We start from the raw sequence: 20,068 nt of genomic DNA on the forward strand, positions 1-20,068 counted from the left end.
TACTTAATAAAATGTCAATTATTAATTATTATCTATATTTGTAGCCTAAGACCAGGTTCACACGGCATTGTCCTGCATATTTTTAGGGTTCCGTAGCCAAATGGCAAAAAACGGAAACCTTATAGTAGTCATGTCTGTACTTCTGTCCGCCCGTATGTCACAGCCACTTTTCTCCGAAACTATAAGAGCTATACTATTGAAAATTGGTAAGTAGATGTAGTCTGTAAACCACATAAAGCTTTTGATACAAAAATAGAAACATTATTAGAATTTTAGGGGTCCCCATAGGTACAACTGAAACAAAAAAAAATCATCTAACCTATGCCTGTAGGTTATCTATAGATAGGTCTTCAAAATCATATTGAGATTTCTAATATCATTTTTATTTAACCTGAATAGTTTGCAAGAGAGACTCTTCTAAAGTGGTAAAATGTGGTAAAGTGTGTAACTAGAAACTTAGAGGTAACTTATAATGCCCCCTGCATTATAAGTTACCTCTAAGTTTCTAGTTGATCATGATAAGTCTAAAAAATATATGATGTACATTGCATATAAAAACACTACTACATTGTATATAAAAACTAACAAACATGTTATATATAAAATTCTCACTCTCGTTGTCACAATGTTAGGCCGCGTGCTCCTCCGAAACGGCTTTACTGATTTTAACCAACATATTCAGTGGGTCTGAGAATCGGCTACTGGATACTTTTTATATTGATAAGCGCATTTGTTGAATAAATACTAGTAAATTATTACAACTCGAGACTGACGGCGACCATTGTTTGTGCGACGGGATAGCGATGGACGTTGCCATGGTGACATACTTATTTCGTCACTTCAATAAAATAATATGGGCGAAATACTTTATTTAACAAAGAAACGTTTGCCGGGACAGCTAGTTGTATATAAAAACTACCAACGAAAATTGGTTAAGCGTTAACCTATTGTATCTGCGATACCCACGATAGAGGTGCTAATTTAACTTTCATTAAATCAACTGACGTATAAAAATTAAATCAAAAACCGTTAAATTGTATAAAATAGACCTTATTGCTGCTGCGGAACGCTTCATGGGCGAGTCCAACTCGCGCTTGGCCGATTTTTTTTGTATTCGTTTGACGATGGCTAGTAGTGGATTTGTTGCTACACGATTTCTTGCAGTACAATCGACGTGTGAATGGTTCTTTAATATACATTGTATGCGCCACTATTTATTCGTTAAGAGGTATACTGCAAAAAAACGTGCAGGATTGTGCCGTGTGAACTAAGCCTTAGAGTTAAGAGGATTCCACACCACCGTTTTTCCATACAAACGTTGTCCCCTGTTTCCTCCCTGGATAATGCCGGTAGAGTTATGATTTTTTTCCTGAATATCTATGGCCACTGTTAGCATGTCCCTATGTTTTCCTTTTTTCATAATTTTATTATCAAAAAAGAAAGGAACGTCCAAAAACCCAAAAAATGGCCAGATTTTCCTCTGGGTTCAAACACCCAGAAAACAAAACTGTCTAAAATATACAAAAAAAAAATAAAACATAGGAACACAGATCAAGCCTTCCTTTAATTCTTAATGAAAAAAGTACTTAAATCGGTTAAGTTTTGGAGAAGGAATCAGCGGACAACGAATCGAAGATTTTCTGTTCTTTTATTAGAACTTTTGTCGTGTTGTCTCTATCGCGCTCTGCGGTGGGAGACTCGAGATTCGTGAGACAGCAATACATTTTCAAATACCTATTTTCAATTTCTCTCGCCCCTGGTGTATCCTCTTAATTAACGGCCGTTCCCAATATTTGATCCCAATATATAATCTCTAGTTTTGCCCTACTAGAGATAGGAATAACTCACAATTGACATAAAATATATGTCTCTAATGTCTAATGTGAGCTATTCCTATCTCTAGTAAGGCAAAACCAGAGATAGATCAAATATTGGGAATGGCCGTTAGACCGCAACGCGACGCGTTGATGTGGTCTGGCCGTATACACACGTTTTCTACATTCGATTCCCGAATTCGTTTTCGTGAGAATAGCGCTAACGTTCCGTTCGAAAAAAAGCGAACGTGTGCGCCTGTAAATGTATTTTCTACAATATACTGATTCCATGCATTCAGATTTCTGAACATGGAAGATAAATTCGAAATTAGTTACCACTGTTGTATTTTTTATGGAGCCATCTACCTTCGAATCCGATCTTATTGAAGACTAGATGACGCCCGCAACTCCGTTGCGCCAAAATTCGATTATCGCGCAGTAACCATACATTTTCCGGGATAAAAGTATCACAATATGTCCTTTCCCGGGTACTCAAAGTATCTCCATAGCAAATTTCAGCATAACTGGTTCAGCCGTTTGGGCGTGAAGAGGTAACAGACAGACGAATCTTCTGTATAGTAGGTAATTACCAGCACTTAATTGATTTTATCTTTGAATAAGAATACCACTTTACTGTAAATTCTAAAGTGTGTACACACTTTGGAATTTACAGTAAAGTGGTATTTTGTTTGAATTTTTGTCGATGGCGGTCGGCAAAAATCGGTAAGCCACCTTTAGCATTAAATCAAGTATAAAAAAATTATAATTATTATGGAAGAGAATTCTTATTCAAAGATAAAATCAGTTAACTGCTGGTAATTACTATATAGAAGATTAAACAATAAAACAAAAGAAGTGAATCGGCTTGGGATCTTTGTAATTATTGAAAGCTTATATTATTATAGACAATGTACACTTGAGCGCCTGAGAGGTCTTGAGAGTAAGTTAAATATAACGAGAACACTCATTCTACTAATATTTTATTTATTAATAATTATTATAAATGCAAAAGTTTGTGAGTTTGTATGTTTGTTACTTCTTCTCGCTTAAACGGCTAGAGCGATTTCGACAAAATTTTACAAGGAGTTAGCTGAGATCCTGGATTAACACATAGGCTACATTTTTAACCGACTTCCAAAATGGAGGTGTAATGTTGGTTTTTTAATTTTTTTATGTTCAACGATTACTCCGCCGTTTGTGAACTAATTTCGACAAAATTTTGCAAGGAGTTAGCTGAAATCCTGGATTAATACTTAAGCTACATTTTGAACCGACTTCAAAAATGAAGGAGATGTTATATTCGATTAAGAAATTTTACCGACTTCCAAAAAGGAGAAGGTTATACGTTCGGCTGTATGTATCTTTTTTTTGTATGTTCAACGATAATTCAGCCGTTTGTGATCCGATTTTCAAAATTATTTTTGTGTTGTATAAGTATTAACTCGAATTTGGTACCATATTCACAAAAGTGGTGATCTGATGATGGGATCCTGGAGGAATCGAGGGGACTCCTTGAAATTTGTATGGAAACATATAATGATTTCAATTTTTCTGAAGCATTTGAGGTAAATGCTACCAAAAAGTAAGATTTCGCACCAGGTTATACCCTGGATCCGAAGGTACCCAACAGAACTTTTAAATCTTTATAGATACAGGTTCGGAGATTTCGGCGTTGTTTAAACAACTGAAAGCATAAGCCAACACATAAATTTATCTGATTATCATCATCAAAATCATAATTATGCCATGGGTCATCACATTATGACCCAATTATTGATGCTTTTCGTGATATTTTGCATGGAAGCAGATGTTTTTGATGATTATTTCGCTGTTTGTGGACCGATTTTCAAAATTCTTATGTTGTTGTATAGGGTATAATCTTGATTTTGTATAATAATTAGGAAAGTGGTGAGCTGATGATGGGATCTATAAGGAATCGAGGGAAATCCTTGAAATTTATCAAAAGACTCACAGAGGTTAAAATGTTGTTTCTAGTAACTTAAACATATGTTACGAATAAGAGAAAGTTCATACGAAGGTGTGAACCGACTTCCAAGGCAAAAACAATAATAATATGAACTAAAAAATATTAAATAACACTTACTCTATAATAGTGCCTTTTTTAGAATTCGTCTAAATCTCAACTATTTCTGTACATACTACAGTCTTCATTATTTGAAGTCGGTACCAGCTAATTTTCTCGTGAGTTCAGTCAATGTCAGAATATCTGAAGCTTTTGGGACTGGTACCGACTTCAAAGTAATGAAGACTGTAGTATGTACAGAAATAGTTGAGATTTAGACGAATTCTGAAAAAGGCACTATTATAGAGTAAGAGTTATTCGGCTTTAATTTTTTGTTCAAAATAATAATTAAGTTCAACGATTAGTCCCCCGTTTGTGAACCGATTTTCTATTTTTTTCTTTTAAGTATACTGTATAGAGTACTATCCTAATTTGGCCGATCTCTAGTATTGCGCCCCCCCCCCTTCCCCCTCCAAGAAATGTTGCTTAAAACAAAACGGTGTCGCGTCGTTAGTGTTGCGTTTTTAATTCTCCTTTCCTAAGAACATACTAAGTCATAAATTAAAAGTGAATACCATAACGAAATTATTCTAACCTAAACTAAAGACACATCTTTCACAGTGTCATTTGATTACTATAATAATAATAAAAATATAGAGTAAGAGTTATTCGGTTTTAAATTTTTGTTAAAAATAATAATTAAGTTCAACGATTAGTCCCCCGTTTGTGAACCGATTTTCTATTTTTTTCTTTTGATGTATACTGTATAGAGTACTATCCCAATTTGGTCGATCTCTAGTATTGCGCCCCCCCCCCCCCCTTCCCCCTCCAAGAAATGTTGTTTAAAACAAAACGGTGTCGCGGCGTTAGTGTTGCGTTTAAATTCTCCTTTCCTAAGAACATACTGAGTTATTAATTAAAAGTGAATACCATAACGAAATTATTAACACACAGTTTTCGAGTGTCATTTGATTATTATGCGGGGGGCTTCATCCCCGAGCCCCCTACTTGGAAGGGGGGGTGTGCTGCGCAGGGTTGCGGACGAAGTCGCGGGCAACAGCTAGTTTAATATATAAATGAGCGATATATTTTTTAGGCGCGATTAATATGCATCCGCGCGGTTGTTTGTAACGATTTATTTCAATAGCGGCGTGATCGCGCCTTCATTTTTTTTAAATATATATAAGTAGATAACGCCCACAACTCCTTTGCGCCAAAATTCGTTAATCGCGCGGGAACCGTACATTTTCCGGAATAAAAACTGTCTTATGTCCTTTCTCAGTATTCAAAATATCTCAATAACAAACAGACAGTCATACTTTCGCATTTATAATTACTAACGTTTAAATAATTCCTAAGTGTAAAGTAATATTTTAGTCCATACTCCATAATTATTGTTGTGTCGGGAGACCGCTAATGTAGATGTTTGTCGTTTGATTTCACATATCTTGCAGAGGATCTACACAATTTATGTATTATGGTACCAGACTTCGCAGCCGCATCAATGAAGACATGCATTGTCCTATGACTCAATTAAGAAGACAACAAATTTCATTTCAGCGTTGGAATAAATTTATGAATTTTAGAGCTCAGTTTCTCAGAAATAGCTAGTCGTCTGTATGTCGGAATAGCAAAATAAATCTGTGCAATTTCTTTTCTCGTTGTATAAATACTTTGTAATAATACAGATAACAAGAACTTTAACTTGTAAAAAACATTGAACGGCTAAAAAAAACAATTAATTTTGCACGAAAAGGACCCCTTTTGCTTACGTTGCTTCACTTCCTGGGGTCGTAGTATAAAGTTTGAGAATATAAAATATGAGATACTACATGACGCCTGCAACTTCATTGCGCCATGGTTCGCTCATCGCTCAGGAACTGTACATTTTTCGGGATGTAAATTAGTATGTTTTTTCTCGGGACTCAAAGTATCGTCATATCAAACAGATGAATCGATTCAGCGGTTTGGGCGTGAAGAGGTAACCGACAGGCACTTTGGCGTTTATAGTATTAGTATGGAAGTATGGGTCTCATGAAACATTTCGATATTGGAATATATAAACAGCTTCTTATAAATTGTCGGTAAACATTTGCACCGTTAAAACGACTAAACAATGTCTATAGAAGGATCTTGAAATATTTGTTCGAGAGCATCATTTGTTTGTGTAAGACCAAACAATAATTTAAATCACACGGTACACGGAGCTCGATACACGCTCGTCATTATTTACACTGACCAATACTATGCATACGGATTAACCTTGCAAGTGCATTTTTAGGGTTCCGTACCCTATTAGTAAGACTTCGTTGTCTGTCTGTCTGTCTCCAGGCTGTTGGTTACACACGTTGCTCTGGTGCGCTGTTGCACAAGTTGCGCTGACGCATCGTCCGAGCAAACGACCTTGACCATACATTTGGCGCGTTGCCGAGATCGCACCAAAATCCTATTTTTTTAATTATCTTAGTTCAAAATTGACCTAAAAAATCAAACGAAGAATATGTAGTTGATGAAATTGTCGATCTATTGGCGTGTGTTTCAAATAAAAGTAATTTGTAAATATAGGGAGATACTGAATGTATGCTTCAATTTTAATAAATTGGTATTACTTTGAAAGCTGATATCATGAGTATAAAAAACAAAAATGGAAATTTATTACGGGGAAAGGAATGCTCATATACTGAAGATTGTTGCTGTATTTTTATTATAATTTTGTAGCTTTTAAATTAAGAGTTACATAAGGCTCTAAAAACAATTAAATACGGCATCTCCGTAGGGGGAGCGCCGGAAAAGCACTGTACCTCTGCGTATGACCAGATCCTAAATTACTAAAATCTATCTCTGTTGGATACAACAAAGCCAAGTTAATTACGCACTAATGATCGAATTACAATGATATTAGTGTGAATTTACGCGGCTAATAGAAACTAGTATACAGATTAACTCGTAGACAGTCTATTAGGTTCGATCGTATTAGTATTAGGTTGGATAATATGCGTCAGTTCACTTAATTTCACTTCGATTATTATAATGATATTTTGGATAGCCAATTGTTACCTGCGTTGACTCATAATTTTCGCATAAATGGCACATAATATTTTTTTTTTCTCCAAAAGAAACAGTGGACAATGTAGAAAATATTATGTCCCCGTGCGAGATTTTTATACCGCTCTTCCTCCTCATTAAAATAAAATAAAAAATTAAGGGGCCTCCCATACATAAACACAATTTTTGGTCTATGTTTGCCCTATAACAGTACGGAACCCTTCGTGCGCGAGTCCGACTCGCACTTGGCCGATTTTTTGGATGAAATTTGCTTTAAAGATAATTTGAGTCTTGTGATTCTCACCTGCAGTATCCCGAATCGGAGTTCCAAGTCTATGAAGCTGTAGTCCTTGGCGAAGGGCGGGCGCTGGGCGGGCGGATTGTGGTTGATCATGGGCGCGGTGGGCGGCGTGATGGAGATCGGGTGGGGCAGAACCGGCATGAGCCCCCCAGTTGGTATCGGTGATGATTCCTGTGAAGATGGAACGGTGTTACTATTGTAGGTGGGAGAAGACAATCCTATATTAATGTACATTACATCCCGGGATTAAAGAGTATATATTATAGCTTACATAATATTATAGCTGTTGTGTGTGGTCTTCTGACGATTTCTATGGAAAGGTATACTGAGGTGTATCGTGCAATAATGTACGTCCTTACATTATATCTACCGTGGGTGAACTGTTTAATCTAAAACACTATATTCAAAATAATAAGGCCCTAAATAACTCTTGATGTCTTTATATGATCCGAATAAAAAACTATTCGATTGACAATGATTTTGTGAAGAGCCATTTATATGTGCGCTTATCCATTTCAAATAAAAATATGGAGAATTCCATCGAATCTAGGATAGGTACTTATTAGGATATACGAGTATAACAAAGGATCCAATTTCCAAATGATTAGTATCAGCCATTGGACCTCCCTTCCTTTTCCGGATCGACTACATTACTACACATTCTATATTATGAAAATGTGTGATTAGAACTAGATAATTGAGACATAAAAAATATATAGGCTTTTGTATATAATATTGTATAGCCCTATGTTTTATCTACTTCGGGACCTAGCAGATAAAACAAACGCCCTTTCATCGCACCACATATTGTTACTGGAAAATAAAATCGGAATTTATTCCCGACGTAAAAGTTTGGACCAATCGAAACACGCGTAGGTAAAAAACCGAAAAGTTTTTATAGTCTAATCTTTGTTAGGAAGTGGGAATATAAAAGGGTTTTTAGTTCTTCTGGCTGTGTAGTGTGTATAGGTACTTCTTCTTGTGATTTGTGTACATCTTGCTATGAGTGATTTAAACTAACTACTTGATAATACGTGAGATCCAAAATTCTTCGGATCTCACGCATTTAAGCATTACGCATCTCAAGCATTACGATTATTTTTAATAATAAAATAGAGTAGAGAAAAAGTGAAATCTATGCGTTTATCTATTATACATATATACCTACTAACATATAATAGTAATACGCTACATACACCAAAATAACATTTTTTTTACAAATTTTGTCTGTTTATCTGTCTGTTTGTTCCGACTAATCTCTGAAACGGCTGGAGCTATTTTGAAGGGACTTTTTTGGTAGATAACTGATGCAGTAAGGAGTAAATTAGGCAACTTTTTAACCGACGTCCAAAAAGAAGGAGGATATATATTTTACTTTGGCGCGGGCGAAGTCGCGGGCAACAGCTAGTCTGCCTGTTTGTCTAATGGAAGTTCACGCTAATCATCCCGATTTAGAATTAAATAAAACGTATTTGATACTTCATGTTTTGCAAAGGCAGCTGTTATATGAAACATAACAATTTTGTGCCTCGTCTGTAGTAAAAACTAAAAACGTCGTCTAATGCTAAGTACTAACATACGGTTTTACTCGATAGTTTTACTCCAAATCGAGTAATAATTACTGTGTGGATCGCAAAACTCACAGCTCGAAGGCTCGCATCGAGCCGGCTCGATGGAATTAAATATATTGATTTAAAATAAAACTATCGAGCAATGCTGAATGTGTGGACGAAAGCCCGAGCCGCGGGTTTTGCTCGACGTTATTGCTCGATCGAGCAAAACCGTATATCAGTATTATAGTCCGCGCAATTCACGAAGACGCGCCCCACTACTCCTCCTAATCGTTTATAGTACTGGTATGTGTGCAAGCTTTCGACAATATTTGAGTGTTATCGGTACACACTAATTACCTATGATGACGCTCACACTACAATAAATATACCAATTAAGAAAAAGCATCACGGTTAAAGGGAAAAATGCTCACTGAATGAACACTTCATGAATTGCACGGACTATACTTTGCATTACAGTTTCAGTTACAGTACAAGAGGGATTAAATGTGTGATGTGGTTTGGACCAATCTGAATTAGAGTACCTACGCCTGTCATAGATGACCCCGATAGTGATTCAAGCGCCGCTATTACGTATGGTGTCCGGTCTTTATTGCTATCTACGAGTTACAAAAAGTAGCCTGTTTCTTTACCAAAATTCTATTCTATGTCTATGGCTTTAATGAAAATAGGCCTTTATTATAAAATATCTTTAAAGCTCCGACACAACTTGGCCCAGCAGTTTCAGAGCCTTAAAGGGGCGGGAGCCATCGGAATTCTCATACATACGTAATACCAAAATCATTTTCTCATACGAAAATATTTAAGGCCCCGGGAAAGGACTTAGGATACATTAGAAAAATGAACAATCTCACGCTATAAACGAATTTCTACGAAATGGAGTCGCGGATGCCATCTAGTCTTTCTTCTAATCTATCTAAATTCTATGTACTCATATAAAATTCTCGTGTCACAGTTTTTGTGCGCAAACTCCTCTAAAATGCTCAACTTTTTAGAGGAGTTTTCGATTTTATTGTAATATAATTGTATACAGTACATTTTTATCTACTTTTTATATTGACACTAGAAATAATTTAAAGGCAAAACAACGTTTGCCGGGTCAGCTTACTAGCTGTACGTGTACTACTATAACGGTGTTTACTTAATAACCGCTCCTATCTTTATTTACAACCGGCTAAGCCGAAGTAAGCTAGCCGTCCGCAGCTTGATCTAACTTGATTAAACTATTTATTAACATACTAACATGTCAGCAAAGGGGATCAAATAATAATCAGACATGATTCTTACTGAAGACTTGTTACATATTATATTATTGGCCGGTAGGTTCAGAATTAATATAAATCATACTCAATAGTAATATGATTAATCTTAAATAAACTAAAACGTATTAAATAATTTGTACCCTAACTCTTTAATATTGCCTTTTTCTGAATTCGCCTAAACCTCAACTATTTCTGTTATGAACAAACTCTTCATTATTATTAAGTAATTTTTAAGGTACCTGTCCCAAGCATTTCAATTTTCATATTATAGCATGTCATATTTTCGCGATTATGTTAGCTGGTAGTTGGTAAAGACTTCACAATTTTGAAGATTGTGTACAGAAATAGTAGAGCTTTAGGCGAATACTAATTTTTTTTTTATAATAGTGCCCATTAATCCTACTAATATTATAAAGGCGAAAGTTTGTTTGGATGTATGGATGTTTGTTACTCTTTCACGCAAAAACTACTGAACGGATTTTAATGAAACTTTACAATAATACAGCTTATACATCAGAATACATAGGCTACAATTTTAACCGACTTTCAAATTGGAGGAGGTGTTATGTTCGTTTTTTTATGTTCAACGATTACTCCGCCGTTTGTTGACCGATTTTCAAAATTTTTCTTTTGCATATAGGGTATCATCCCAATTTGGTATTAAGGATCCATAAGTAATTGAGGGAACTCCTCAAAATTTATAGGGAAACATGTGGTGACTTCCGTTTCGTGAGAAGTATTCTAAGCATATGCTACCAACAAGTAAGATTTTGCACCGATATATATCTGGTATACCGTGGTTCGGAAGGTGCTGAGAGATCTCCTGATTCTTTTTAGATACAAGTTTGGGAGTTTCGGCGATGTTTTCAGAATGGAAAGCATATGCTACTATGCAAATTACATTCATCATCATCATCATAACTACCATATTATACCATGCGTCATCCCATGATTATGAGCCTATTATGACCCTGTTATTGGTACTTTTCATAGTCTTTTAGATCGAGACTCGAGTTTGACAAGTGATAATTTAACTAACAAAAAAATCTATACTTTAATATTATAAACCTGAAGAGTATGTTTGCTTGAACGCGCTAATCTCAGGAACTACAGGTCCGATTTTAAAACTTATTTCAGTGTTAGATAGCTCATATATTAAGGCTATAGCTATATATTATTAAGCTAAGACTAATACGACCGAAGAAACTCAGGACAATGTAGGAAAAACGGGGGAAATATTAGAAAGGGTTTTTCTCACGAACTACTGGAGCAATTTTTATGGCAATTAGAGTAGACCACGTGAAGGAAGTATACTTACAGCTATTTTTTATGGGAAAATGTACGGTTTCCGTAAAATTTCTAATTTACGCGGGCGAAGCCGCGCGGGACTTCTAGTATAGAAAAAAAATTCTTTAATATTTTAATGTTCATTTAAGAATAAATATTATTATTGTTCCCAGATCGGAGTTCGGTTTCTTTTTGTTTCAAAAGAATATTTTTTGTTAATTTATACACGTATCGATACCAGCATTTTAATATGCAAATCTGTTCATAGACGCTAAAAACCGCGTATCAAGTAGTATGCCCTAAAATCACTCAACTGTCAATGTTTGAGCAAAATCGAAATGAGCAATGAGCATGCTCATTATAAGGCAGTTAATACACTGCCGCCGTCACCCGGACATCACCGACAAAAAATCAAAGAAAATGCTACTTTATGACCTAGGCTATAGGTTTTATTTTCTACCGAAATTGGTCTATCTATGCCCCCACTGCCCTGTAGTGGCGTAGAGAACAAACGTACAGCCTAGGTTATAAAGTTGTATTTTATTTGAATTTTTATTGTCGACGACGTTTCGACAGACGTGCTTCTGGATAGTAAATAGCAACTGCTCCATAGTGGCATGCTTTCATGCTGGTGACATGTGTAACTGTACCTTAATATATTAAACACACCCTGTATATAATTATAAGCCTACAATATTGAAGACACGAGTGGACGAAGTGGGTAACAAAAATTTTACAACAAAAGCATTTACTCATTTTTTCCTCCTAATAATTTGAACAAACTCTGTAACTTACCTACTTTATCATCTAGCTAATATAACTAAACTAGCCATACAAAGAATCCACATTTTCTGGATTTCTAATCATTTTCCCGGTCCCAAAGCGTCCATTTAAAATTTTCAACGCCATCTTAGGCCACAATCCCCCAACCCCTAAACACATACATATTATCATCTCAATAATACGACAATCATATTTATTATAAATTATTTTTTAAGCCGTAATTATCCTAGCCTTGTTATATAATACATTATATTAATTTTAAGATACTGTTTTTGTTACAACTGTAAGAGGCATTGGTAGCGCTGCAGTTTTACACTTTTGTAGCTACCGGTGACTTATTGTTATTTTATTGTAATTAACCTATATTTGTTATCCATGTTATTGTGTAATGTAAATTTGTTTCGTTTAAGTAAATAAATAAATAAAATAAAATAATTTATGCATAAAGCGACAGTTTTGGAATTGTTAGTTACCCAATTCTTCCACTTATGTCTTCAATTACACCCAGATCCAGTGTATTATAAATTCATGTATCGCTTTACCCGGTCGCGTTCGCTCGAGTAAGCCGCGCCTTGCGGCGGCTGGATATACCTTTATACTAATCAGAGCCCCTAGCCAACACGTTTTCTGTATCGCTCTTTATGGAATCACCGATCAAATGTATGGAGTTGACATGACATGAGTCGAACGTCGACTTTATTTTATCGATAAGTCAATTCATGATCGGCGATTCTATAAAGATGCGATTAAGAAAACGTGTTGGCCAATGGCGTAGGGCACAGTAGCTTGTAAGGCACAGGGGTGGGGTGGTGAATTTTCAACAACGTATTATTTTCCTAAAATATGTTTAGTCGAGCCTTGTAATTATATTGGTTTTTGATGGCACATCTACTTGAATCTACATGCTATATTTTAGAAACGCCTCCGTGGTCCAAGGTCGTGGGTTCGATTCCAGCATTGGAAACAATATGTTATTCCATTAGTTAGGACATTGCAGGCTGATCACCTGCATGGCATGGCATGTAAAAATTCGGTCCTGCGCCTGATCTCTCGCCAGTTGTATCGGTCTTCCGTCCCACTGGGTTTTAAGAGGGCGACTAACCCCAAAAATCAAACATCATCCTTCTCTCTTCACATTCATGCCCGTCTTTTATATGCCAGGTGAAAGAGAACGACGCAGATTCATCGCCAAATTAGGTTTTTCTCAATAACTCGATAAGTATACAACATTTTGAAAATCCGCTAGGTCGATCTCTCAATGATAGAATTTTATACAATGTGTTAAAATATTAACTTAGTTCGATGCACGGTTATAGCAATAAATGAAAAATTCGTGAAAATTAGATGCATTTTTTTCTATCGAGAAAGTTTTAGATATCGTGTTTTTGCTCAGATCGAATTCTCGGAAATATAATGTTGAATCTAATTTTAGAAAATGAAACAATTCGGGGCTTATTTTCAAGTATGAAAATGAATTATAAAATCGACACTTTAGGGTTAGTCGCCCCCTTAAGAGTAAGGGAATAGAGAGTGTTCTTGTGTACTGCTCACATACTTGGGCATTTTAAAAGTACTCCTGCATAACTGGCCTCGCCACCGTCACTAAAACCGATGTGGGAGTTTTATTATTACATGCTATTAAAAATCAATATTTGAAAATTACTTGAAACAATATTATATTCAAATACTTAGATGAAACTTTTAAACAAAATAGAATTATATGTTCAATGGCATATGAAAAATTATTGATTCATGTGCCACAGCCTATAAAGTGCTAACTATAGCTATACTCATTATAAAGACGAAAAGTTGATTTATTTGCATTAAAGGAGTATGGGCAAATTTGTATGGAGCGTGGGCTCCAACAATTCTAACATATATATTTTATACTTAGAAGTCCTACAATTACAGTGTAGAAATCTCATCGCCAAAATATAAAAGTAAAGTGAAATATACAAGTAAAAATCGCCAAAATATAAATATAAAAGTAAAGTGGATAAAACACATTTTTATTTTTCAAGATGATATTATGCATTATTAAATACTTATATTAGCTTATGTGTAGAGCAAAAGGGAAGGTAATGTGGAAGGTTTTTATAAACAGCACCATCGTTATTAGTACTTACTCCTGTTCAAAAATAGCACTTAATTCCGCTGCTGGTAACCTAACCAAACCTAAACCTAACCTAACCTAACCTAAACCTTTTTTTTTTTAACCTAACCTAACCTAAACCTAACCTAACCCAAGCGAGATATCAGACTTCAGACTACATTAAGTGTGCGCAGCAGCACAAATTGGTTTCATTGTATTGATTGGTTTGGAAGTTTAGAATGATGCATTAGCATTTAGGTAAACATAAATCATAAATAATTATTAAGCAATATTGTTCTATGCGATCACATTATTTCGCATTAATTATGTTCTAAACTAAATTAAACATTAATACGTCCAAAGAAAAAGTTGTTCCTAAATATCAGTTCTTTCATTTGACACTAATTCCATCAGTGGCCGCCGATAGCCCAAATGTACCCATACTCCTTTATACTAATACTAGCTGTCCCGGCAAACGTTATTTTGCCATATAAAGTATTTCGCCCATATTTTATTGAAGTCACTAAATAAGTATGTCACCATGGCAACATCCATCGATATCCCGTCGCACAAACAATGGTCGCCGTCAGTCTCGAGTTGTAACAATTTACTATTATTTATTCAACAAATGCACTTATCAATATAAAAAGTAGCCAGTAGCGATTCTCAGACCTACTGAATATACATATAAAATTTGGTATAAATCAGTAAAGCCGTTTCGGAGGAGTACGCTATCCAACATTGTGAAACGAGAATTTTATAAGTAAGTATATAAAAGATTAAAATAGGGATATTATTAAATGCACATCAGAATAATTTTTCAGCACACTACCTTAACTCCGCTAATTAACTGAATGCATACCAGAAAAACTAATGCTGATCAAAAAAAAAAACAATTGATTAACTGAACATGTCCTTCAAAAAAAACTTAAACATCATACAGAACGAGACGACCTTTATAACCGAATTCACACCAAAAATATGGTTCGTACATTGGATATATTATTTGTAAAACTAAAATTTAAATTGTTTATCAAAAATACTAACTTGCACTCTAAATTGGACAATCTTACAACGGAATTTCTAAAAACGATATCGAAAGGTGCACCACAATAAAATCAATTTCTATTATCAAAATAAGTCTACAAATTGACAAATCGTGCAACTAAAATATTTTTACTCTAATTTTATTTTCTTTTTGTTTCTCTGTTTTACTGAAAAACATGTTGGGGCCTCCTCATCTAACGCCGCACCCACTCCTTTGCGCTCGCTCTTTACTCTTTAGCGACCACAGATATATCTTGATCTATTTCTGTGTTAGCGACAAAGATTTTTGGTAATTATTATGAGATATGGTGAAAGATTTTATCATTCTAAAACTATATAATTCAAGGTTTCTTGATAATTAAGAAATTTAAGAAACCCCCGCCAAAACAACTTTAAAAAGTAATGAAATAATATTTACTGCCTTTAAGTTCAAATAATTCCTAACTTGTGTAAAGTTATATTTTAGTCCATAATTGTTATCACTGTGTGTCGGGGGACCGCCAAGTAAACTACAACCTACAACCGCCAAGTCGCTGATTACCTATCTCGATTCAGATCGCTGTGAATTGATCCTTAAACTTGTTAAGTGAAATTAAACATCTACATTAGCGGTCCCCCGACACACCTTGACAACAATTATGGACTAAAATATTACTTTACACAAGTTAGGAATTATTTGAACTTAAAGGCAGTAAATATTATTTCATTACTTTTTAAAGTTGTTTTGGCGGGGGTTTTTTAAATTTCTTAATTTAATTTTATTTCATACTTTTTAAACTTGTGTTGGTTATAGTGCAGAATAATTCCTATCTACAGAATCATATTCTCATGATTACCATCTATCAATGTCCTTTTCGATGAGACCGTTAAAATGAGCTCAAACATGAAACCTCCACTTTGGGTTCATACGAAGCTCGGTTCCTATAGAATCCAGGTGATGCTGCAGCAGCAGCATGAAAATATTTACCGTTTATACTTTATCTACTTCTTACTTGTTGTCACAATTAAAATGAGCCCAAACACGAAACCTCTGCTCTTAGTTGGCGAGGAGTTGGATATCCTATTGATTACCAGGTGATGCTGCAGCACTAGGTCAACTTTCCATTATTATGTGTATACGTATATTGTATATTCACAAATATCACGAACTAGAATGAAATATAAAACCCATCAAACGACTACAAGTTGCTAACGGCCTTTCATGAGCCAGATAAACCCTGATTGTCCAGGACTGAGCAGGCTGATGATGATGAATTATAGCTAAGAACACTCTCGATCATGTCAGCTTTCAAACAAAAAAAAAACTAGATCAAAATCGGTCCACCCGTTTGGTTGCTACGATGCCACGGACAGATACACATACAGACAAACAGACAGACAGACAGACACGTCAAACTTATAAGACCCCTCTTTTTTGTCGGGGGTTAAAAATTAAGAAAAATTTTCAAAATTCATTGTAATTGTATGGGTTAATAAATTTATTAATGATTCTTAAATAATTAATTACAATTTTGGCCCAATACGACTTGATTGGGTTAGGTTAGATGGCTAAGGCGGGAGCGTAGCTACCGCCTTAGCCAGAAGTAGTCGTCGTCGACTCATAATTGAAGCCAGTTGTTTTTTCCTTTTTTTTCTTTAGTAGCTTGTCAACCCCTAGAGTGCAATTCCTAAGCCGGAGGCTTAATAATTTTGCAATATATCGGTAAGGAACCCTTTGTGCGCGAATTCCGACTCGCTCTTTGCCGATTGTTTATTATTATTGTTTATAAACTGAGTTACCACTCACTGTGCCAAAGTTTAGTCCATGTTAAGTTAGCACTTGATGATTTTTATGTGTTCTTAATTATATGAACATAGCAGATTAAATTGGGTTTTATTTAGAATAAATGATGTTCCTTAAAGTAATTTAAGTGATGGTTTTCCTTTAAAAAGTTGTAGTATGTTTGTTGAACTAAGGAATTGTTAGATATACTATTTTAATAATAGTTATTAGTTCAGTAAAACAGTTTCGCAAATAACTTTAAATTCGCAATATTTAGGGTGCATAATTTGTGTGCAAGTTAGTATTTTTGGTGAAACTTTCAAATATTTTGATCGAGAAAAGGGAATATACAGATATTGATTTAAATACATGTCATTAAAATATACTTTGCTAGATGACGCTTGCAACTCCGCTGCGCGAAAATTATTTTATCGCGCGGAATCTGTACATTATTTATCCGGACTAAAAATATCCTAATAATAATGTCACTTCCCAGGACTCAAATTATCTTCAGTACGAATTTCAGCAAAATCGGTTCAGCGGTTTCAGCGTGAGAGGTAACAGAGATACACACTTTATTAAACCTGTCATGAGACCACTAAAAGTTGCGTGTAAAGTTATCTACTGTTGTTTTTGCTTAGCGCCTAATACTTTGCAGCGTTTTATTATTCTTATCTTTACACCTTGTTTCCTCAGAAAACATTTATTTTATCTAAATGGCTGTGGATTTTACTGAAAACTTTTGTTGTTTTTACTAGTAAGCCTCTCCATACCAAACAGTAAAATCTGTTTAGCGGTTTGGGCGTGACGACGGCGGCGTGCCAGGTAACTGTCGCATTGATCTTTCTAGTCTAGGAGCTATGTGAAAAATACTCGCACTGCATTCTATTAACTTAAAAATAAAATTGAATTCTTGTAAGGAAACAGACCATTCTAATAGCATAGAGTAATAAATATATGGCTGGTTTCTGCTAATAGTTTCATCGGAAAACGTCTTATTAGGTAACTCTTCGTATGATAATCTCCAATTATTCATGAGTTTGAAGTGATATAATTCAAAATATCCAGATCACATCGTGTTTAATACACGAAAAACATCTGTCACTTCATTGTCAATCGCGGTTTGTAATAGAAAACGACGAAATATGACAAGTTTTTTGACAGGGAGTCAATGACCTCTACATACAGAATTCCGCGATTTGAGAATAGTACTATTATATTATATTATTATACTTACATGCCACGCTAAGATGTTATGCAGGCTCGCCATAACCGCCTCAGACGCGAAGGCCAGGGTGTGATGACCTTCCTCCAGCCCATGGATGACCTGCAGCATCCTAGGATGCCGCATCTTATCCATCTGTCTGATGCTGGCCCGGATCCTATCCAGCATACTCTCCTTCCTCTTCGGCTTGTAAAGCTTTTCCGCGATTCGTTTGTCGAATACGAATACCGAACACTCCTGCGAAAGAAAAAGGTTTTTATTAGGCACTAGAAAAAAAAATTGAAAATTTAATTATTGTAAGATGAGTTGGCTTTAGTATAAATTATACTTATGACTCTAACATGCTCTGATATCATAAATTATATCATATTATAATATATACAAAATAATATATCATTTTATATTATTTTGTGTTTAAATATATGCGAATATCCTATAGGGCGATATTTTCCATATTTTAAAATATGCTAATCGTAAAAACTACTGCATACTGGACCGACTTAAATATGATTTTGCACAATTATAGACCACGGGGAAGGGTAGAGCCTTTTCTTGCAATTTTTTTTTTAAATGCACGGTTCTCTGGAAATTCCTTATTCACAAGTATAAAGCTGCACTGAACGCCTAGTATCTTATAATATTTCTGAAAGAACAAAAAGTCTACCTCAGCCAAATTTCAAATTTCCTGGCCAATGTTATTCTGTATCAAACCGAGGCAAGTTTGTTTGAGGTGAAAATCATGACGCGTATGCATCTTTCATGAGCTCCAATAGACGTTTGTCGCTAAATTACATGTTCAGTAAGTTGGGTACTTGGGAGATTCTATAAAAATACTACGAGTAGTATTTATTCTTATTATTTGTACCGGTGGGTACAAATATTCTCGCCTTTAATAACGTTAGAAATCTTGGTTATAATAAATCCAAAACGAAGGTAAATACAACGATTAAAGTATAATGCCATTTTTCTTTCAATCAACTCCGGTGTTTGCAGACCAGCGGTTCTTTTTGGTGGAGGAACCCTAGACTCGCGCACGAAGGGTTCCGTACCGTTATTGAGAGAAAGTTGGCAAAAAAATGTGTTTTTTGTATGGAGCCCTTAAACAGTTTTAATTTTATTATTAATTATAAAAGCACAAATATAATTAAAAACATTGTGAGTATTTCAAGTTGCTACCCTACCCTTATTGATGACGAGCAAAAAAAGGCCAAAAATATCACGTTTGTTGTATTAAATTAAAGAGCGTCCGTGGCCTAATGGGTAGACCTTCCGTTCGCACTCCTAGAGGGTGCAGGTTCGAACCCGGGTGGAGGCGTGTACCAATGAGATATTTTGTGATCTCAAGTACATAATACGGACGCTCGTACGGTGAAGGAAAACATCGTGAGGAAACCCGCACGTAGTTGGTCCCAGACGTATTGACTAGTCCTTTCCTCTGGACTAGGCCGACTATGATGCGAGAATGCCGTATGCGCTTGGGCAACCATACGGACATTTAAAAATCTTGTCCCAGGCACTACAGTATTTGAGGAGTGGTTACTTCGCTCTGAAAAATACTGTATAGATCATCCACAACGGATGTAAAGGCCTAGTTTGTATTAAAAAAATATTTTATTTTGTTTTTAGTATATTATGTTATACCGGCAACATAAATACACAATCTGTAAAAAATTCACAAGTCTAGATATAGCGGTTCTTGAGTTACAGCCTGGAGACAGACAGACGGACAGACGGACAGACATCGAAGTCTCAGTAATAGGGTCCCGTTTTTAACCTTTGGGTACGGAACCCTAAAAACAATTTAGATTTCGCTTGCGGAGCCCCTACAAGGCCTTCGCGGAGCCCCACTTTTAGAA

At 35.4% G+C, this 20,068-nt stretch overlaps 1 protein-coding gene across 1 annotated transcript in view; it reads right to left on the reverse strand.

Moving 5' to 3' along the window:
* LOC121738406 (SCY1-like protein 2) overlaps positions 1–18,953 on the reverse strand; it is an 81,365-nt gene extending 62,412 nt beyond the window's left edge. Inside the window, exons 1-3 of the mRNA XM_042130432.1 lie at positions 18,924–18,953; positions 18,225–18,449; positions 7,187–7,354 (exon numbers count right to left, since the gene is read on the reverse strand). Of these exons, the coding sequence (XP_041986366.1) occupies positions 7,187–7,354; positions 18,225–18,449; positions 18,924–18,953 (423 nt within the window). The remainder of the gene's footprint in view (positions 1–7,186; positions 7,355–18,224; positions 18,450–18,923) is intronic.
* Positions 18,954–20,068: the final 1,115 nt, after the last annotated feature.

This window comes from Aricia agestis, chromosome Z, assembly GCF_905147365.1.
Source record: "Aricia agestis chromosome Z, ilAriAges1.1, whole genome shotgun sequence".
NCBI lineage: Eukaryota > Metazoa > Arthropoda > Insecta > Lepidoptera > Lycaenidae > Aricia > Aricia agestis.